This window comes from Antechinus flavipes, chromosome 1 (assembly GCF_016432865.1).
Source record: "Antechinus flavipes isolate AdamAnt ecotype Samford, QLD, Australia chromosome 1, AdamAnt_v2, whole genome shotgun sequence".
NCBI classification, from domain to species: domain Eukaryota; kingdom Metazoa; phylum Chordata; class Mammalia; order Dasyuromorphia; family Dasyuridae; genus Antechinus; species Antechinus flavipes.
In genome coordinates, this window is record NC_067398.1 from 157,541,701 (window position 1) to 157,564,835 (window position 23,135).

At 35.3% G+C, this 23,135-nt stretch overlaps 1 protein-coding gene and 1 long non-coding RNA gene across 3 annotated transcripts in view; one reads left to right on the forward strand and one right to left on the reverse strand.

The window, feature by feature from the left end:
* WDR41 (WD repeat domain 41) overlaps positions 1-23,135 on the forward strand; it is a 71,844-nt gene that overhangs the window by 37,897 nt on the left and 10,812 nt on the right. For both annotated transcript variants that reach the window (XM_051991854.1, XM_051991861.1), the window contains exons 7-10: positions 10,703-10,765; positions 13,055-13,165; positions 16,992-17,176; positions 22,337-22,458. In XM_051991854.1, the coding sequence (XP_051847814.1) occupies positions 10,703-10,765; positions 13,055-13,165; positions 16,992-17,176; positions 22,337-22,458 (481 nt within the window). The remainder of the gene's footprint in view (positions 1-10,702; positions 10,766-13,054; positions 13,166-16,991; positions 17,177-22,336; positions 22,459-23,135) is intronic.
* Positions 3,310-10,696, reverse strand: LOC127558638 (uncharacterized). The gene is made up of 2 exons (XR_007952951.1): positions 6,165-10,696; positions 3,310-5,217 (listed from the first exon to the last, which is right to left on the reverse strand). It is a non-coding gene; the product is annotated as an uncharacterized LOC127558638 (long non-coding RNA).

Consider the following 23,135-nt stretch of genomic DNA (forward strand, 5'->3'; position numbering starts at 1 on the left):
CTGGGAAGAATAATATTATACACCATGTTGAAGTTGTATAGGCAGCATGAGTACTGTGAATCACATTTACAGCTCACAGTTGGCACTAGCCCTTCCTACACATAGATATTATAAAATAGCAGAAAGATAATGAGATGGCTTAGCACATGTATATACACAAACACTACCAGGTATTGCAATTTAACCTCCTGCCTCAAGCTTTTGTTACTAACAACCTCGTTTGAATCTAGAGCATACCTCTCTACTGTCTGCTATTATCGTAAGATATGTATCTTCGTTTACATCCAAATTTTCCTTTCTGTTTCTCACACAGGCTTGTGGTTCTCTCTGCATCTTTTCTAGCAAATTATTGGTAGCTATATTGTGAAATAATGTTTAAGAAAATGTCACATGTTGCTAATGGAAAAATCAGATACCATGCCATTCTTCCTTTCATCAGTGAGCTGGGGTCTGGGCCTTAGCCATTATGTGATCACAGTATGGGTCAGCTTATCAGAGATCCCAAGGGGTAACAAAAACCTTTAAATAAGGGCTATTTCATACAAAAGTGGAATCTATTAGAAAGCTTTGAAAAGACTCCAGGCCAGTGAATCCTGATGTTACCATCTCTGGTTTTCCTGTTGCCAGAAGGCCAGGATTTTGCTATTAAACTTTCTGTCTCATTACACTACTTTTATAGCTCTTACTCTATTTATAGTGCAGTTGTTTTTAAAATTGTAGTTATTCTGTTTAGACAGAAAAAAAAGAGGACAGTTGTTGACCAATGGGTACAATAAGCTTACTTTTTCATTAGGTATTCTTACAGTACAATAAAGATTAAACTTGAAGTAGCATTCACTATCATTTCTTTCTCTGAGTTGTAGCATACTGAAAATTTTAAAATGTCTGGGGAGTTCTACCATACTGACTCCATTTTTGGAAGTGGATTTAGGATCTGTGTTGTTGCATGACCTGGGAGTTGTAAATATTTGAGCCAGAATTCTTATGGATTACAGTACTTTGTCCAAGATGGTGGAACCTAATAATCACCTTGACATCCATTTACAATTAGAAGAGTGACAGCAACGTATCCTATTACTTTAAGGATCTGTGATTTCTTCAGTGTGAGATTGCAGACATTATGTAACCTAGTAGTTGGTCTTTAGAGCAGCTAGTTGACTGAGAATAGAGTTCTAGGCCTGGAGTCAGGGAAACTCATCTTCCTCACCCAAAGTACAAATTCCTTCTGCCTCAGTTCTTCATATATAAATTGAGCGGCAGAGAGAAATAGCAAATCCCTCTAGTTTCTTTTTTAAAAATTTTATTTATTTTTAAAATTAATTTATTTATTTACAAAGCATATGCATGGGTGATTTTTCCAACATTGACGCTTGCAAAACTTTTTGTTTTAAATTTTCCCTTCCTTCCCCCCACTCCCTCCCCTAGCTGGCAGGTAGTTCAATACATATTAAATCTGTTAAAATACATGTTGAATCCAATATATGTATTGGATCAGGAAGGAAGAAATCAGGAAGGAAGGAAGAAAAAGAAAAATGAGAAAGAAAACAAAATGCAAGCAAATAATAACAGAGAGAGTGAGAATGCTATGTTGTGTTCCATACTCTGTTCCCAGGATTCTCTCTGGATGTAGATGGCTCTCTTCCTCCTGAACATATACAATTAGTATTAGTAAAGGATTGGCTGTTCAGCTGAATATATACATTTTCCAAAAAAAATTTCAGAAATTTATTCACATACAACTCTCTGCGAAGTACTTAAGGCTAAGAGGAACTTCACATTTTTCCTTTTTCTGCTAGAGGGAAAAAATTTCCAAATCCAAAAATTTGGCCATTTCTTAATGGTTCAAAGTAGGACTTCTATTGTTCTTGTGCCCAACCCTTAGGGACCTCATTTTGTTTTCTTGGCAAAGATATTGAAGAGGTTTGCCATTTTTTTTCTCCAGCTCATTTTACAGATTGAAGTAACAGGGTAAAGTGCTTTGCCCAGGGTCACATAGCTGGTAAGTGTCTGAGGCCAGATTTGAACTCAGGCCTTTCTGACTCCAGCCCCAATGTTGTGTCCCTTGTGCCTCCTATACTGCAGGTAGGACTTGGAGGTGTCTGAGTCACCAAACTGGAAAGACTAAGGCCAAGATAGGCGGTAAGAATCACATATTCTAAATGGATTCTAAATTCAATTTTTCCCTTCAACCCCTAAATCATCAACTTCTCTCTGTCTGCTGATCTCTTCCATCAAGATATTGGGAGACACCCTGTTTTCTAGAGCCTTAGCTGTTTCCTGAGCGTGGCATAACAACAATCCTGTGTATGCATCCTCTAGGTGGACTCTGCTACAGTGAAATCGCAGAGTTGTTTTTGGTTGTGAAGCTGTGCTGTGAATCAAACTTATTGTATTGTTGCTTTTACCCCTCCTTGTCAGGGCTACTGCTCACTGGATAGTCATTGGTAGAAGGATTGAGATCTCCACACTAAAGCCAGCAGGGGAAGGGCTCTGGCACATGTCTCCTTGATTGCAAACCACTTCCTTCAGTTTGAAACAAAACCTCTGTTTGATTCCTGACTCCTGTCTCTAGCTTGCTCTCTTTAATGCCAGCCACCCATAGGTTTATACTTTCTTACTGTCTTCAAACATCTTTTAAGTCATTTCTATTTTTTTTTCCTGAGGCAGTTGCATTAAGGGATCATACAGCTGGTGTCAAGTGCTGAGGTCAGATTTGAACTCAAGGCCTGACTTCAGGCCTGGTGCTTTATCCACTGCACCACCTAACTGCTCCTAAGTCTTTCCTATCCTTAAAAGACCTCCATTACTCTGCTTAACAAACTTTTATTCTATATATCTTTTCTCTTTTGCAGCTAGACTTCTTAAGAAAACTGTTTTGCTGCCTCCATTTCACCACCTCTCACTCCTTAATTGCAGGAAGAGGTTGGAAACAATCTGGCTTCCATCCTCATCCCACAATTGAAACTGTTGTCTCCAAAGTTACCAGTGATCTCATTACTAGACCTGGTGGTCTTTTTTTAGTCTTCATCTTTTTCAGCCAATCTACTGCATCTGGCAATGTTGACATGCACTCTGGAATACTCTTAACTTTCCGGGTTTTCCTACTCTTCTCCCATTTTTCAGCACCATTTCCCTTGCTGGGTCATTGTTCACCTCACATTCCCTTACCATGAGCATACCCCAAGATTCCATCTCAGACCCTCTACTCCATGTGTTTTAATTTTGTGTGTGTGTGTGTGTGTGTGTGTGTGTGTGTGTGTGTCGGTTTTTCTCTGTCTCTGTCTCTTGGTCTTTCTCTTTCTCGGTCTCTCTTTTTCTGTCTGTGTGTCTGTCTCTCTCTGAGTCTCTTTCTCTGGCTCTGTCTCTATCTCTCTGTCTGCCTCTGTCTCTTTTTCTCTTTCCCTTCCTCTCCCTTGCTGTCTCCCCTTTCTCTCTGTCTCTCTCTCTGTGTGTCTCTGTCTGTCTGTCTGTCTCTCGTGCATGTGCACTTGAGTCTTATTAACAATTGTTTACTGAAAATTTTAAACTGAATGCCTTGGAGACATTTCAAAATCAACATATCTCAAACTAGAATCCTGATTTTTATTCCTAAACCTCTTCTCTTCTAAATGTTTTTAGTTTTGTCAAAGGCACCCCTATCCAGGTTTGTAATATTGGTGTTACTACTTATCACCACCTCTTATCTCACATGCCAATCTATTGTTACATCTTGCCCTTTCTACCTCCTCAACTATTAGACAAGCAAGCCACAGCAAAGACCAAGAGCTGAGTCAAGAAGTGATGAGGTACTGAATTAGGGTGATGACTGTGTAGATGGAGAGGAGAGATGAATGTAAGAGATATTGTGATAGGCCAGAAGAGAAACAAGAGAAAGAAAACTGTTCACAAAATTTCAGCCTGAGGAGTGAAAAAAGGCCATTGTCATGAAGCCATATAGACAACTAATAGAAATAAATAAGCCCCAAAACATGTGGTCAACAGATATCAACAAACATTTCTAAAAAAAAAAGAATTGTGAACTATTCATAAACATATGAAAAAATGCTCCAAATCGCTAAGAAGAGAAGTACAAATCAAAACAATGAAATTTCATCTTAAATTGTCAAGAATAACAAAAATTTGTGTAGAAGAGCTTGTAGAAAGATGGCTGTGCATTGTTGGTAAAATTGTGAATTGGTCTAACCATTCTGGAAAACAATTGGGAATAATATCAAGAAAGTGACTAAAATGTCCAATTTTTTTTTTGTTCCAGAGATTTCCTTAGTAGGCATAGTCCCCAAGGAGGTCAGAATCAAAAAGAATGGCCTTATTTACATTAAAATATCACAGCAGTAATATGTGGTAAAGACATGGAAATAAAGTTTATTGATTGGAGAATAGCTGTAAAATAAAAATTGTGGTACATTAGGGCAATGGAATAGCATTATGTTACAAGAAAGATTAAGCATGATGACTACTACAAAGATATATGAACTGATGCAAAGTAAAAGCAGAAGAAGCAAGAAAATAATAAAGACTATAACAATATAAACGAAAAGAGTAGCAACAAAACAATTTAAACTGAAAACAACAAAAGTAGAATGACCAATGTAGGAAAGTACCTAGAAGTATGTAGAATTTAGTATAATTTTTAAAAAGACTTGTCCTTGCTCAGACAATTAGAATCTATAACACAAGATTTGAATTCAAGTTATTATGACTTATCATTCTGTTTACTATGCCATACAGTCTCTCTTTTCAATATATACTTTAAAAATATTTTAAGAAAATGGATTATTGGGGGGTGGAGCTAAGATGGCCTGAGAGGCCACACATTTCTCTCTGATCCTTTTCTACAACCCTCACACTAATTATGAAATCCAGCCACTGAATTAGCTCTGGACCAGCAAAATCCACAAATATTAGGAGTGCAACAAATTATCAGCAGAAAATAATTTCAAATATTCCCAGAAAAGATCTGTTTCGAACAGAAATGGAAGGGAGGCAGGAAAGCACAAGCTGCTGAATACAAATGACATTGCAGAGTCAATGGGGTAGTACAGACTCTGCTGATGGTGCGGACTCCATGTGGCAGAGCATCTATAAGGAGGAATCTACAGTACGGTTGACCACTCTGCCCTGATTGTAAGCCGGTAGATCAGCAGAGAAGTTAGAAAACATCCAACACAAACACAGAAGATCAGTGGTAAACCCCAAAATGCCAGAATCTCATGGGACCTGGTCACGTCTACTCAGCACCCGAAATGAATCAGTACTGACCCAGCACTGCTTGGAAAACCTCTCTCACCCTAAAGGCAGACCTTGATTTTTAAAAAAAAAATGAGTAAAAAAATAAAGAGGATTCTGATGATAGACAGCTTTTATGGTAAAAGAGAAGAACACTTTGATCCAGCAGTGCTACTACTGGGCTTATACCCCAAAGAGATACTAAAGAAGGGAAAGGGACCTGTATGTGCCACAATGTTTATGGCAGCCCCATTTGTAGTGGCTAGAAACTGGAAAATGAATGGATGCCCATCAATTGGAGAATGGTTGGGTAAGTTGTGGTATATGAATGTTATGCAACATTATTGTTCTTTAAGAAATGACCAGCAGGATGAATACAGAGAGGATTGATGAGACTTACATGAACTGATGGTGAGTGAAATGAGCAGAACCAGGAGATCATTATATACTTCAACAACGATACTGTATGAGGATGTATTCTGATGGAAATGGATTTCTTCGACAAAGAGAAGATCTAACTCAAGTTTCAATTGATCAATGATGGATAGAAGCAGCTACACCCAAAGAAAGAACACTGGGAAATGAATGTAAACTATTTGCATTTTTGTTTTTCTTCCTGGGTTATTTTTACCTTCTGAATCCAGTTCTTCCTGTGCAACAAGAGAACTGTTCAGTTCTACCCACATATATTGTATCTAGGACATACTGCAACCTATTTAACATGTATAAGACTGCTTGCCATCTGGGGGAGGGGGTGGAGAGAGGGAGGGGAAAAATCGGAATAGAAATGAGTACAAGGGATAATGTTGTAAAAAATTACTCTGGCATGGGTTCTATCAATAAAAAGTTACTTAAAAAAAAAAAGAACATATTTCAAACATCCAACACAAACACAAAAGATCAATGCTGAACCCCAAAATGCCAGAATCTTATGGGACCAGGCCACATCTACTCAGTACCGGAAGTGAATCAGTACTGACCCAGCACTGCTTGAAAACCTCTCTCACCCTAAAAGCAGACCTTAATTTTTTTTTTTAATGAGTAAAAAAATAAAGAGGACTCTGATGATAGACAGTTTTTATGGTGAAAGAGAAGAACAGATTTCAAACCCTGAGGAGACTAAGGCAGATTGTCTCCAAATAAAGCCCCAAAAGGCATTATAAACCAGTCCCCATTACACAAGTCTCTCCTAGAAGAAATTTAAAAGGATCTTAAAAGAGAGAAGAAAAATGGGGAAAGGAAAGGAAAAATTTGCAAGAGAGTTTACAAAAGGCAACAGAAACTATCTGAAGAAAATTCACTACAAAATAGACTTAGTGAAAAGGAAAAAAGCATGTATTTCATTAAAAGATAGATTTGATAAAATCTAAAAAGGAAGCAACTCCCAGAAAAACAGAATTTGTAAAATGGAAAAAGAAAATAATTCCTCTAAAAACCAGAATTTGTGAAATGGAAAAAGATTCCATAGAACAAAACAGCTCATTTAAAAATTCAATTGGACAAATGCAAAAAGAAATAAAAAAAGTAAATGAAAATAATTCACTAAAATTCAGAATTGAACAAATGGAAATGAATGACTCAATGAAACAAGAATCAGTCAAGCAAAACCAAAAAAAAAAAAAAAAAGAAAAATAGAAAAAAATGTAAAATACCTAATTGGGAAAATAATCGATCTGGAAAGCAGATTTAGAAGAGACAATCTAAGGATTATTGGACTCCCTGAAATACATGATGAAAAAAAGAGCTTAGACACTATCTTTCAGGAAATCATCAAAGAGAACTGCCTGGAGATCATAGAAACAAGGTTAAATGACCATTGAAAGAATTTACTGAATGCCTCCTGAAAGAGACCCCAAAATTAAAACCCCAAGGAATATTGTGGCTAAATTGGAAAACTATTGGACCAAGGAAAAAAATATTACAAGCAGCCAGAAAGAAATGATTCAAATACTGAGGAGCCACAATAAGGATTACTCAGGACCTAGCAGCTTCTACTTTAAAGGATCGAAGGGCCTGGAATCTGATATTCCGAAAGGCAAAGGAACTTCGAATGCACCCAAGAATAAATTACCCTGCTAAACTGAGCATTTTCTTTCAGGGAAGAAGATGGACATTCAATGAAACTGGTGAATTCTGTTTATTTTTGATGAAAAGACCAGAGCTAAACAAAAAATTTAACCTCCAAATATAGAACTCAAGAGAAGCATAAAAAGGTAAAAAAGAAAAAAAAAAAAGCTCTTGAGAACTGCATTTCTATTATGGGTATACATTGAGAGTACATGTATAATCTGATTTTACTGTTATAATATAAAAAAGAAACTAGAGAGTGGAAAGAGGATTGCAACAGAAAAGGGGGAAAGTAGAGGTAAAATGAGGGAAATTACATCTCAGGAAGAGGCAAAGAAAACATATCATAATTGAGGGAAAGAAAGGAAAGTGACGAATATTGTGTGAATCTCACTCTCATCAGATTTGGCCCAAAGAATATTAGAATATTTGGTTTCACTGAAAAACTTCTCTCCCTTATAGAAAAGTGGGAGGGGAAAAGGAGAAACGGGAAGGGGTAGACTACATAGAAAGGAAAAGGGGAGGCAAGTAATGCTCATAAGTAAAATACTGGGGAGGAGGAAAAGGAAAAAGAAAAGTATAATTTGGGGTTAATAAGATGGCAGGAAATACAGAATTAGTATTCTTAACTGTAAATGTGAATGGGGTACACTCTTGCCTAAATCAGAAGCGGATAGCAGACTGAATTAAAAGCCAGAATCCTACAATATGTTGTTTATAAAAAAAACATTTAAAGCAGAACAACACATACAGAATAAAGGTAAAAGGCTGGAACAGAATCTGTTATGCTTCAGGTGAAATAAAAAAAAAGCAGGAGTATCCATCCTTGTCTCAGATCAAGCAAAAGCAAAAATTGATCTAATTAAAAGAGATAAGGAAGGAAGCTGTATCATGCTAAAGTGTACCATAGATAATGAAATAATATCCATATTAAACATATGCACAAAGTGGTGTAGCATCTAAATTCCTAAAGGAGAGCTTAACAGAGTTGGAAGAAGAAATAGACAGCAAAACTATAATATGGGAGATCTCAATCTTGCTCTCTGAGAACTAGATAAATCAAACCACAAAATAAATAAGAAGTTAAAAGGGGTAAAAATAAAATACTAGAAAAACTAGATATGATAGATCTTGGGAGAAAATTAAATGGAGACAGAAAGGAGTAAAAATAAAATTTTTTTCTTGGCAATTCATGGAACCTATACACAAATTGACCATATATTAGATCATAAAGACCTCAAAATCAAAGGCAGAAAGGCAAAAATCATAAATGCATTTTTCTTCAGATCATGATGCAATAAAAATTTCATTCACTAAAGGGCCAGAGGAAAATAGACAAAAAGAAACTGGAAACTAAATAATCTTATCCTAAAGAATGAATGGGTGAAATGGCAAATCTGAATCAATCAATAATTTCATCCAAAAGAATGACAATAATGAGACAAGAAAGAGAAGATCAATAAATTGGGCTTGCAACTAAAAAAGCTAGGGAAAAAATTTTTTAAAACCCCAATCAAATACCAAATTCTAAAAATTCTAAAATTCTAAAATTTCCAAATTCTAAAAATAAAAGATCAATAAAATTGAAACTAAAAAAAAATTATTGAATTAATAAATAAAAGTAAGACTTGGTTTTATGAAAAAAATAAACCTTTACTTAATTGATTAGATTTTTCTTGATCTGATTTTTCTTGTGCAACTAGATAACTGTATAAGTATATATACATATATTGGACCTAACATGTGTTTCAACCTATTTAATATGTATGGGACTACTTGCCAGCTAGGAGAGGGGGTGGGGGAAAGGAGGGAAAAATTTGGAACAAAAGGTTATGCAAGGGTCAATGTTGTAAAAATTACCCATGTATATGCTTTGTAAACAAAAAGTTTTAATAAAAAAAATAGCAAGGCAAGCTACCAAATTAGAAATAAGGGAGAGTTAGCAATTATAAGAAACTAGATATATACAAACACCATTACAGTAATCAGGACTAGAATTTGTAGGGGAAAAAAAAAAACTAAGGTAGTAATCATTGATTTCAAAGTCAAAGTTTAAAAAAATTCAATTGAAAGAGAGAAATATACATTATATTTCAGCCATATTTATATTGCTTTAGATGTGTGTATATGTATGTGTATGTAAACATATGTGTGTATGATACATACATACACACATAAATATATCCATGCTTAACTATAGTCTGCTTAGAAGAAATGTAGAGGAAGGAAAAAAAGAATAAAGTAAAAAATGCACAACAGAGGGCAAAAGAAAACCTACAAGAAAGCAAAAGAAAAATGTTTTCTATTATGAATGCTTTCTTGAAATGGAAATTTATTGTTACTTATTTTAAATCCTCTCATGTTTTGCTGTGCACATGACAATTTTTTTTCTTTTTTCTGTCTTTTTTTTCTATTTTGTATTTACATCTTAAATAAATACATTTAAAAGAAGAAAAAAAAACAAAAAAATGGATTGTTGCCTACAGCTTTGGGTGTTCCAACCCCAATATGTCAAGTCTTTCTTCTTTGCTGAAAACAATAATCACTGTAACATTTTCCAAGTGAGTTGAGCCTCAGCAGTTAGCCTAAAATTGTACCAAAAAAAAAAAATCCATATGCTAGTTATTTATTCCTAGAAAGTCAAAATTATAGTATTTAAATTAATTTTTACAATGTGGCACAATGTTGTACTTCATTCTTTCAGGATTTGAAGTTTACAAATTAACTTACTAATCTTTAAAACCATTAGTTCAGGGTGGGGAGCTCAATTACTTAGTAGGAGGTATCACTCAGGCTAAAGTTGGGAGTATATAAAGACACAACCGGAAAAAACTCTAGTTTTTAATAATTATACGCTGTACCCCCAGTCCCAGCCTTCCTTTGAAATGGTGGTTGTTGAACTTGAGGAATACCAGAAAAATAATGTCATCTTTGTGACATTTTGTGAAGGTGGGCACAACTGAAGAATTCCTTTTTTATGGGGAAAATAGGTAAATATTCTTGTAGCATATTGTTGAAAAGCTTCTTAATTTATGTTATTATGCTTATTGTTTTGTGAGTGTGGAGGATTGTTTTTATCCTTATCTCTGATTTTATTGGCATAGGAAACTTTTAGTGAAGAAATTCCCTTTACTAATGAAGATCTGCTGCAACTTTCTTTTCAAATTACGCTCTTGCAGAGCTTCCTAGAGTGCTAAGGTTTAGTGACTTGCTCAGGATCACTCAGCCAGTTTGTGTCAAGGCAAGATGTGTATCCAGATGGTCTTGTCTTCAAGGCCACCCACCTACAGTGTCATGCTGCCTCTTCTATTTTCTTTATGTGAAATTTGGAAGTAAGGATTTGTGTTGTTTCTCTTTTAATTTGTGGAGAAAATAATTGTCTACCCATTTTCTTTTGATGCTTTTGAAGGGATCAGCGCTTTGATTGAGTTACCTAAGAACTGTGTCGCAGCAGCGGTTGGCAAAGAACTGAGTGAGTATTTGGCCAGGCCCTGTTGTTGTTGTCACTGTAGCTTTGGCTGTTTGGACCAGGCTTAACGCTTCCCCTCTGGCATGAGTGGGAGGGTGAACTCAGATGTCTCCTAGGATCATCCAGAAATTCTCTCCACCAACAATTGGTATCTTGCTAAAGTGGAAATCAGGGAGCTTCCTTTATAAGAAAGTGAGTGAGGGATTCTAATCTTCTGGGCATGGAGGGGAGAGCACTGAGTTTCTCTGTTCAGGGTGGCTGTGAAATAAAACAGGGAACTCCCTCTTCCAGCTTAACTTTGGGCCCCAGAAGTGACAGATATTCTTTGTGGTTACTCTTGTCCTCTTTTCTCTCTGTAGGGTCTGGGCTGAAAGTAGTGTTAGTATTTCTGTTTCTTATAAGATGCAGGAGCCATCTTCATGTTTCCAAGTAGCAGCTTTTAGACTGAAATTAGAGATAATAGGCTGAAAATGTTCATTTTGGAAGTAAAAGCATAATATATTTGTAATTATTTTATTTAAAATACATTTGTCCATATAGGGGAAATTATAGTGAATTATAGCAAAATTATTTTAAAAATTATATCATTGGGCCTTCTGTATTAAACACACCCACTCCATTACCCAGATCACATATTCTTTTAAAAATATACACCTGTATTGGTGGAGGGAATCCTTTTCCTTTGAGAGTTCCCTATATCAATTAAATCATAAGTTCAATCCTATGCCTTATTGGTATGCATGCATGTATAGATATATACCTATATACATAAAGAAAGAATGAGTAAAAAAGGAGAGAGAAAAAGAGAGAGAGTAAATGTGTGTGTTACTCTCAGATTTGATTCTGTTTCTCTCTAAGAATATCTTACTGAATTGTTTTAAGTCCATGAATCAGCACACAATAATGTGATATAGACATTTGCTTTATTTGACATTATATTCAACTTGCTATCCACAATTCTTAGTTTTGCAATAACACTTGCCTGTGTCCTTTTAATCAGACATTCTTCAACTTATCTAATAATCTCTGGAGAGTATTTTTCTAGGTTCCCACACCACTTTTGTTTTTCATTACTCAGAGTAGAGTTAGAAGGTTAGACTATTCTAGTTTTCTTACTTTATTGAAATGATATTAACACAAATTCTGGTGATCTGGCGAGAAATGAGGCTATTGTGGCTTGCAGAAGAAATGGGAGAGTTACTTTTATTTAGTAAACACTTTAATAAACATATTCATTCCTTTTTAAAAATTTTTTTTTTACAAGGCAGTTGGTGTTAAGTGACTTATCCAGGGTCACACAGCTATTAAGTGTTAAGTGTCTGATGTTGGCTTTGAACTCAGGTCCTCCTGACTCCAGGGCTGGTCCTCTATTCACTGTGGGCCCCCAAACATATTGATTATTAAACATATGTTTTCTTAGCTATTTCAAAATGAGAATAGAGTTCATTTTCTCTTAAATAAATTTTTTAGTTTCTTTTTCATTTAGAAAATAATATTTTCCTGCTAGGTGGGTCTTTGGCTTCAGGTATTTCATAAGCTAGTTGTTTTTTTTTTTTTCCTCTAACTCTTTCTCCTCTACAACTCCCTCCTCCTCCACCTCCTCTTCTTTCTTCTCCTTGTTTTCTTTTTCCTTCTCTTCCTCATATTTCTTCTCTTTTTCCTATTCCTTTTCCTTTTCCTCTTCCTCCTCTATTGCAGAGATTGCAGCCAGTAATAGTTATACTGTCTACCAGAGCAGCTGAGGTACTTATCCTCTTTCAGGATAAGATTTTCCTCCCTAGAATGACTTTTTCCACTTAGTGCATTATGTAATCTCTTTTAATTGTGTTGCTTTATGTCATTCACTTAATAGGCACCCATTACATACAAAGAACATTAATTTCTACTTATTTAGGTGACCCAGTATGTAGTTTGTCCTAAAAATTACAGTCATAAGCCTGATGGGACATTCTCAAAAGATTTCTAGGATTTCTGGAAGCAACATAATATTTTATTTCAGATCCAGTTTTTCTTTTAACTTTTTCAGATGAAGTTTTTCCACCAAGATTTTGTGGAGTAGGAGATAGAGAACTGGCCTTGGTGCCAAGAGGACCTGGCTCCATTGATGTGTTCCCAAGGGCTCCAAGAAGTTATCTTGGACTCTCAGTAACAGAGAAGGTGCTGATTTGCATTGGCACAAGGAATCCCCATATGGGAATTACCATCATATATGAAATTAGAAGTTAACATGTGTATGTTTTTAATTATTACTCCATCTTTCGAAATTATTCCTTTTCACTTTTTTCTTTTAAGTTATCTTTAGGTTGGTATCTTCTACAGAAGGATCTGTAGACTGGGATGTTATTGAAGTTAAACGCATCCTTGATCACCAGGATAATATTCTCTCATTAGGTAATATCAATGGTAAGTTCATCATATATAACATACAGAATATATATATATATATACATATACATATGTTATGATATTCCTTTTTATATTCATTCAAGTTCTAGAATTCTAATTATTAAGGTAATGCTTTTAATGACTATAGAATAGATCTATACACTCTTTTAGGCATGAGGGCTCTTTGTGATATTAGGAAGTACTCTGAGACACTACTAAAGGGCTTAATATATGGATGGTGGAGTTGAGTGAGTGAGTGGGAGGAGGAAGAGAGAAGAACTATTGTCTCTGATGTCACTCCACATCCATACTTTCCCTCTTGTTCTATAGTTTGTAATACAGATTTATTGCCAGGTATAAAAGTTTAAAAAATTAATTCTGTGAATTTAAACTTATTCAAGTTAGTGACCGTGGTTTTCTGGTGTAATCCCCTGGAGAATACCATCAATATGGCATTAAATTTCAAGTCACTATGAAAATCTATTAAGCATTGGTCATCTCTAGGTTTCTTTATGGCTTGGGAGATAAAGACCTGCCATAGACACATATCAGATTTCTTGAGCATTCTTATCATCCTCTGGGAGCTCTCTTTCACATCAACTGCCAAACTCCTTGTCTGGGATGTAGCTTATCTGCTCTCTGGACAGGCCCCAACCAAGAATATTGTGTGCATGTCTGAAAGGTGACTGGGACATAGGCCCTGGATGTGTACTTGTGTATGATGCAACATAGAAGTAAAATAACAGTTGCCATCAAAATATCATTGATTGTAGCAATAACAAGTGGGTTGGACCTTTTTAAACACAAGTTTTTACGCAATTCCTAGAATAATTTTTTAAAAAAAACCTTGAAAAATCTTTTTGCAAATTCAAGTATAGCATGTTTTAAAAGTCTTAGTTGAGTTTGCACTGACTCCTGGGACATCATGTAGTTTTGATGTGTGTTATAATTTATCTTTTCAGTCACATTTTCCTATCAGCACCAGTGTTCTACCGAACTTAGAGTTACTTAATCTTAGTCCTTAGAAAATTTCTAACCCACACCTAGTTAGGAGTCAGATTGCTTATGGGGATCTAATCAGTGACAACTGTTGGAAATTTTCCTTTCTGCTATTTTTGCCCTCAGAATCTCCCCTTTGGTTTATTGCTTGGATGATAACAATGGCTAGCAGGTTTCTCTGGAAACCCTGTTGCCTGAGCCTCCTGAGTGGCTGGATCCTAAGTCCTTTGTTCCCTGGACTAATGACAGAAACACAACAATGTTTTGGCTCATTACACTGGTCATGCAGACTTGTCTTTTTTTAAGGCTCTGAAGTCCTGCTATTGCTGAACCAACTCCGTTACTTAAATCAAGTTGATGAGATGTTACTGATATAGGCTGCTTGATCTCATGCTTTGCTTTGGATGTGTGATGTGCAGAGAAGGCTGTAGCAGTATAATTAAGAAAGCATTCTTTATGTGTTTCTCTGACACATTATTTAAGAAGGAAGAAAAGGAAACTAGAAGTTTTTTTTTTTTTAATCATAACTGAATTGCAAAAAATTATACATCCTTTTATTTCGTAGTCTCATGTTTAGATAATCATACTATTTATAAACAGGAAGGGAGCTGACTTCATGAGCTTAGACAACCATGATTATCTGGTTAGAAAAGATTACCATGATTAAGCAAATAATCTTAACTTTCACATTTGAAAACAATTTGCTGATGGCATCAACTCTTTGCCTAAGGTAAGCTAGGAATTGTTTTTCAGTGAGATATTATACTACAGGCTCTGTGACCTTGAGATCTATATTTTGTGGAAGTCAGCTTCTAGCATTGCCCTCATCGCTCTTTCTGAAAGGGTTTTCCAGCACCAAGGGACATGATATTGGTCAATGGTTTGGCTTGGCAAAGTGCCTCCTAAGACCTAAAGCATTTGAAGAAGAGACAAGAAGTTAGGCAAAAGCATTAGTTGCTTTATGGCTAGCCATAATTCCATGTAATTCTTATTCAATTTAACAGGCATTTATTAAGCACGTACTATGTGTAGGGCACTGAAATAGATCATTGTAAGTCAAAATGAGAGTGTACATTGTGAATCTTCCCAGTGTGGAAGCTGAAAGTTAATAGCAGTAGCCCTTTGTTAAGGGAAGTGTTTCTGCCTTTTTTTTTTTCCTTGTTGGCAGTATGGTCTGAGTCATACAGTGGCTCCACCCTCCTTTTCAAGCTTTGTGATAGTTAAAATCTGAAATAACTGAGGAAACAAAGGTTCAAGTTTCCAAGCAACATATATTTATTAGGCAGTATATGCCAGTTATTTAACAAATCAGAACCAAGTTTTCTCAGCTTGGCACTGGACCCTGAGGACAGGGGCAGAAAGATTTTTATGTTAAAAGAACACAATTAACAGGATATTAACCAGGGTATAAGATATAAGCAATCTGTTTCCAATTGGAGGAAAGATGATGGATTTTCAAGTTTAAGGTTAGAACAACCAGCAGATAAATTTTTGTCAATGTAAAAAAGGATGTCACTCAATTCCCACAAATAGCAAGCAGGTGGAGTTTATAGAAAAATAAAACTTAGATCTCAAAGTGGTATCAATTTTGTAAGATAGAGTCTGTTTGGTTCATACAATTCCCACAATTTTCTCAGCTTATTAGACTTTGTTCCCCATCACATACTCTGTGGTCCAGCCAAAATGGCCACCTTGACAGCTGGTAATGAGTTTTTGAAAGGATATGCCCCCTCAGTATCTCCAACCCTCTTCACCTATCTCTTAATGTGAAAAGAGAATTGGGTTAGGGAAAAAAGGTCAGGGTGTGGAGGCTGTAGAAAGTATCACAGTCATAATTTCTCTCTACTGAAACTGGAAGCTTCTGCTCTTTGTTCAGATGAGATATGAACATTTTTTCACATGGTAAATTCTCTGTATTCTTCCATTTGGCTTGTAAAAATAGCAAAAAACCCCAGCCAAGCTGTTGTTACTGAGTGATGGTGTGTTTTGGACAGAAGCAAAAGAAAGTTTATATGTGAAACTGCTGGAACTTACATATTGATGAAGACAGCATTTATAATTATTGCAAATTTCTGTTTTGTTAAGTAGAATTGTTAAATTACCATACAATATGAACTCTTTGGAATCTGGGATCATGTTCTTCTGTTCTTGTTTTTTATTTTATATTCCTAGCCTTAGAACAGAGGCTATCACATGATAAAACATTTAATAAATGTTTATTGATTAACTAATGAATCATAGTACTTTATGTGTTCATGAGGTGCTAAGTATGTGGTTGTGTTGATTTTATTATTAATATGGGTTAGAAGGAATAATGATGATGGTGACAATAATGCCGTGCTTTTGTAAAGCATCTAATAATTCATAAGATCAAGCATTGAGATCTAGAAAAGGATTTCAGAGATCATATATCCCAACCCTCTTATTTTGCAGATGAGAAAATTCAAGCTAAGAAAATTTAAATGATTTAACCAAAGTCATAGTAAGAATCAGTGGGTGCTATGAACATACTCTGGATTTGTGGCTCAGGAGTTTGGCTAAAAAGGAGCAGAGAGATATAGGATGATAGCCAGAGAATGGTGTAAGATCCCGCAAAAGTTCTTTTCGAGAATAGGGGGAACTTGGGCTGGGAGAGGTTGAAAATCAAAGAAGAGATAGTGGTTAATGAATAAACATCTTAGACTTATCAAGTAAACACTAAATTTCCAATAAGATAATATTTTATCATATTGGATAACTAATTTTCTGTGTTTAATCAGAAAATGTTTTAGATGATTCATGTACTTTGAGAAGAAGCTTATCTTCATTGGTGGTAGCTAATGAGACTTGTCTAAATTCTGCCTAGATTTGAGCTTCGTCACAGGCTCCCACATTGGGGAGCTAATTGTCTGGGATGCCTTGGATTGGACAATGCAGGCCTATGAACGCAGCTTCTGGGACCTTTCACTACAACTGGATACACAGCAAGAAATTAAGCTCTGTCAAAAACCAAATGAAATTTCCATTCATCATTTCACATGTGATGAGGAGGTAAAAACCTACAAAGTAGGCCATAGATCATAGATTGAATTCATCTGATCCAATATCCTATTTTAGGTATTTTTATCGTCATTTTATAAATAAAGAACCTAAAGCCCAGGAAATTCTGTGACTCAGCATCACCTAGTCAGGGCAGAATAGAACTTAAGCCTTGGGCTTCCTAATATAGTGCCTTTTCCATTAAATATAAGCTTGCTTCTTATGTTACAAGGATCTTGGGTTTACATTTCCTTTTTAATCCTTAAGTTAGGCATTATTCAAAAATTCCCTAGTTGAATATCAGTTTGTGTCTCAGAATTTTCTCATTCTTTTGGAACATAATAGCTCTGATGTGAAGTTAGCTTTAAATATCTATTATAATAGTTTATTTATGTTTGATTTCTTATTCCCTGGCAAGAAAATTGATAAATGGCTCTGATTTTAATTTTAAAATATTATTTACAATTTTGGTTCTATTACATTATTTCATTAAAATTTGAGGTTTCATTCAGCATTCACTCAAAGAATATTCTAGCCAGCATTTACATGAATAGTAATATATTTCCCAGTAAGACAAAATGAAATTGGAAACGTGAGTAACATCTCTCCTTCCACTAACTCATCTCTAAGATTGAGTTCTGAAGTGAAGGGAACTATATCTTTTGGCCTTGCAATTGAATGTTCCACATGGTCTTAAGGCAAGTCAGAACTGAGCTCTGGCAAGTCATTAAATCCTGATTGAGGTCTAAATGTTGCATCTTCTAGCTCCAAAGATAATAAAAATTATTTTAAAGACACTTGATTCTTGAGAGATCAAAACAGAAATCCTATTCATTATCTCTTTGTAATATTGATATTACAATATGAAAATTTTTTTTTGATTTGAATAACTTTTTATTGATAGAACCCATGCCAGGGTAATTTTTTACAGCATTATCCCATGCACTCACTTCTGTTCTGATTTTTCCCCTCCCTCCCTCCACCCCCTCCCCCAGATGGCAAGCAATCCTTTACATGTTGAATAGGTTACAGTATATCCTAGATACAATATATGTGTGCAGAACCAAACAGTTTTCTTGGTGCACAGGGAGAATTGAATTCAGAAGGTATAAATAACCCGGGAAGAAAAACAAAAATGCAAACAGTTTATATTCATTTCCCAGTGTTCTTTCTTTGGGTGTAGCTGCTTCTTTCCATCTTTGATCAATTAAAGCTCTCTTTATTGAAGAGATCCACTTCCATCAGAATACATCCTCAAACAGTATCGTTGTTGAGGTATGTAATGATCTCCAGGTTCTGCTCATTTCACTCAGCATCAGTTCATGTAAGTCTCGCCAGTCCTCTCTGTATTCATCCCGCTGGTCATTTCTTACAGAACAATAATATTCCATAACGTTCATATACCACAATTTACTCAACCATTCTCCAATTGATGGACATCCTTTCATTTTCCAGCTTCTAGCCACTACAAACAGGGCTGCCACAAATATTTTGGCACATACAGGTCCCTTTCCTTTCTTTAGTATCTCTTTGGGGTATAAGCCCAGTAGAAACACTGCTGGACCAAAGGGTATGCACAGTTTGATAACTTTTTGAGCATAGATCCAAATTGCTCCCCAGAATGGCTGGATGTGTTCACAATTCCACCAACAATGCATCAGTGTCCCAGTTTTCCGGCATCCCCTCCAACATTCCCCATTATCTTTCCCTGTCATTCTAGCCAATCTGACAGGTGTGTAGTGCTATCTCAGAGTTGTCTTCCTTTGCATTTCTCTGATTAATAATGATTTGGAGCATATTTTCATATGTCTATAAATAGTTTCAATTTCTTCGTCTGAGAATTGTCTGTTCATATCCTTTGACGATTTATCAATTGGAGAATGGCTTGATTTCTTACAAATTAGAGTCAATTCTCTATATATTTTGGAAATGAGGCCTTTATCAGAACCTTTGATTGTAAAAATGTTTTTCCAGTTTATTGTTTCCCTTCTAATCTTGTCTGCATTTGTTTTGTTTGTACAAAAACTTTTCAATTTGATATAATCAAAATTTTCTATTTTGTGGTCAGTAGTGATCTCTAGTTCTTCTTTGGTACAATATGAAATTGTGCCATCTTTTTTGCCAACCACTTTAACCATTTTCACTTTACTGGTAATCATATCAAGTCAGTTTGGCTTTATTTCCTTATATGTATGAATGCTGGGGTGTACATATTGAGTGATCCCTGGCTTTGGCTTTGGAAATGAGGAGAATGGGTAAAGGTTGAGGTACTTTGTGCAGAAGACCTTGGTGAATATGATATGCTGTGACCTAGTTAGTTTTGGAGTTAGGTATGGACTAAAGATTCCCTAAAATAAGATGAACTCAGGAGACAAGTGTGGGGCAAGCTCTAAGGATGGTTTTTGTAAAGGTACCCTCTTGGGGGGGGGGGACATTCTTTGGTCAATTTACTATTAAGAAAGATGAATACTTAATTTTTTTTTAATCGTGGCATTTCAATTTCAGTTGCACAGTGAACACAAAAAAGTATTCTATATGAAACAATGGATCTCCATTTCATATTATTTTTTAGTTTACAAAAGTTAAATTTAATAAGATTAAATTTTGTTTTGTAAGTTCTTACAAAGGACTACTACTTTAATATATAAGAATATAATGACCAAAGTAAGCATTTCTCATTTACATAAATTATTTTAAATTTCTTAAGCCAGTCACTTTAACTTTTCTTGGCATTCATGGTTTTACCAGCAAAACAGGGAAACTGGACGAGATGATGTCTGTGTACTGAAAATATTTTTATTCTTATTTGTGAATATTTTTTACTGCTGAAAATGTACAAACAAGATTAACTACATCGCAAAAATATGCATTATACCTAAATCCTATGGTTTAGAGCCAAAGGGAAAAATTATATTTTTTAAATCTGCTAAAAAATTTTTTTTAACTCTGCTAAAATCTGCTAAAAATGAACTCTCAAATAAACAAGTCTATATCTTTAAAGTCTATTGTAATGATGATATACTTCTGTTTTAATAATATAAGTTTATAATAAATTCTATATTACTTTCAAAATTGTTTTGCTTGCTGTCTTTTGAACTTCGTTCAGTTCTCTTCTGTTAAAAAGTGTAACAATGTCCTTCATTTTTGGTATCATTATTGCTATTCTCTTCCCAATCTTCTCTTCTCCTCCATTACAAACTGGAGGAAAGAAAGAAAAAGGAAATTGATCCTTTGGAACAAATAATCATAGTCAAACAAAACATCCACACAGTGGCACCTAAATTTTGTACTTGCACTTTGTGTCCATTAACTCTGTCAGAAGGTGATAACATAATTCATCCTAGATCTTTTGGAGCTATGGGTGGTCCCCATTCTAGGATTTCTTCACTCTTACTGCCCTCTAGACACAGAACACTGTAAACTACATTTGTCTAGTCACAAGTCATGCTGGGAAACTAGCTTTGCTAAAAGAGCCCTCTTTCCTATTGTCAGGGGCCCTTTTGCTGACCTTTTGTGCAGTTCTGGAGCAGAAGAAGTGACTTATAACTGTTTTATTTCTTGATCATTATCCAGTCCAGTGTAAACTGCAGGCTTTTGTTGGACTAGGTATGTGAGAGATGGGCAACTTGCTTTCCATTCAGGCAGCCATCTTGCCCAGAAGTAAGACAAATGTTTTAAAAAGCATAGGAAAGTTAAGAAAAATTTCTAAAGAAAAGGCAAATAGACATTAGGGAAGAGTGCCAGGCTTAGAATTTCTTACCTGAGTTTTAGTTTTGCATTTAGGTGCTTGACTTGGAATTCTCTCAAATTTAGTTTCTTTATCTGAAAAAAAAAAATAGGCATAATAATGCATGCTTTTCCTGTTTTGTAGAAATGTTAAATAAAGATGAAATCTCTGTGAGAAAACTGTAAGAAAGTCGCAATATAGTCTTATTTGGAAAAATGGCAGTGTAAGAACAACACTTCCAACAGGAACTTTGGATAGTATTGTAAAATTGCAACTTAAAGTCCTTAATTATTTGTAGATTCCATTAATTTCATAAGCTACTAGGGGCAAACTTTAGTGGTCCTTTTATCTGGACAAGAAGTTAAGCAGCTTCTTCTTTATAGTTATAGTGTCAAGTATGTGAAAAAAGCAAGAGCAATAATAATAATGACAACTGCTATTTCTGTAGCATTTTAAGATTTCTAAATATTTTAAATGCATCATCTCATTTCATTCAATAGACATTTATTAAGAGTCTACTTTGTCCCTCCCAGACACTGTGCTAAGTTCTGAGGCTACAAAAAGAGGCATGAGACAATCCTTGCCCTCAAGGAGCTTAAAGTCTGATGAGAGGTATAACATGCAAACAAATATATACAAAGCAGGCTATCTACAGGAAAAAAGAATCATGAGCATAGGGAAGGCACTAGAACAAGCTTCCAGTAAAAGATGAGGTTTTAGTTGTAACTTAAGGAAGCTTTAAAGGAACTTAAAGGTCAGTAGGTGAAGTTGAGGAAGGAGAGCTTTCCATGCATGGTGGGTAGCTAGATCATTCAGCAACTCTGTGACAGTTACATTTTACAAATGAGCAAGCTTACCTGAGGTAAAATGCTGAATTATTATCCTGGTCCTACTGCCAACTATGATTATAAGCTAAGGTGTCGTCCTGGGTCCCTTCCCATACCTACATTACATTTTACTTTGTGTATACCTATATGTATGCATATTTACTTTATGTATACCTGTGTGTTTACAGTCTTCCCCAGAGAATATATTGAGCTCAGGGGCTATTTCATTTTTGATTTTGCATCCAATAATAGGAGCGTAATAAATGTTTATGGGTATACAACCGGGGATTTGAATTGTAATCTTTCCTTGTGATTTATATTAAAGTATATCAGTCATTAGTTCCTGCTGTTCTCTCCACTGATAATGATTTGATAATAAGCTTGGTAAGGATTGTGATTGGTGTGACAGCCAGAACTTTCTTTATATTGGCTTCTCCATTCTCCTCTTGGAAATGTTTTGACCTTTCCTTAGTAGTCTGACATTTTTCACTGCTCTCTGAAGTCTACAATAACAAGGGTTGAAAGGCTAAGTATAGGGAAGGGAGACAACGCTTCTATCAAATACTAGTTTTATGTCTATTTCTGAAACCTGTTTCTTGCACCTTTTTTTGTGCCCAGTATTTGTTTGCTGCTGTTGGAAGGGGCTTATACGTGTATAACCTTCAAATGAAGCGTGTGATTGCCTTCCAGAAAACTGCACATGACTCCACTATCCTGCACATCGCCAAACTTCCAAACAGGTATGACATGCGAGAGATGCCTGGTGGCTCCAGTTTTTTCTGGTAGCAAATTTTTCTGTTTCCAGACTTGACAGATTGTATTCTTTTGACACTGAAGACTACCACATCATTCCCTCCTACAGGATCTTTTGAATAATATAATTAAACATATCAAGAATTCAGTTGAAAATAATTATACAATCTTATTGTATTTCCTAATTTCAGAGACTGAGAAGTCACTAAGCTCTTGGGATTTAAAAATGGTTTTTTGGAGAAACAACCAAAATGTATTTGTCACGAATCTTGTTCATAATAAAGCCATACTTTTGTTTCCACTTTTGCACTGCAACAAAGTAGATATTTGTAGATTTTAGGTTACCTGAGAGGATTTTACTCCAAGGCTCTTCTGACTTTCTAGTTTATAGAAGTGCTGTTATTTTTCGTATAAGTGGGGTTTAGGGAGAAAATAGGTGTGAGGGAGAAAGGAGGTAAAGGAAAGAAAGGCTGAGTATAAAAGGAGACTATTTTCCTGAACTTTTAAAAGCAAAGATTACAGATTTAGATGAAATGCAATTGGCTTGCTCAATCTACAGAGATAATGTAATATTTAAAATGTTAACATAATCATTATTTCTCATTGGAAAGATGGGTTAAGTGATATTTTTAAAGTATCTACTCAGAAGAGAATAAAAGCATTC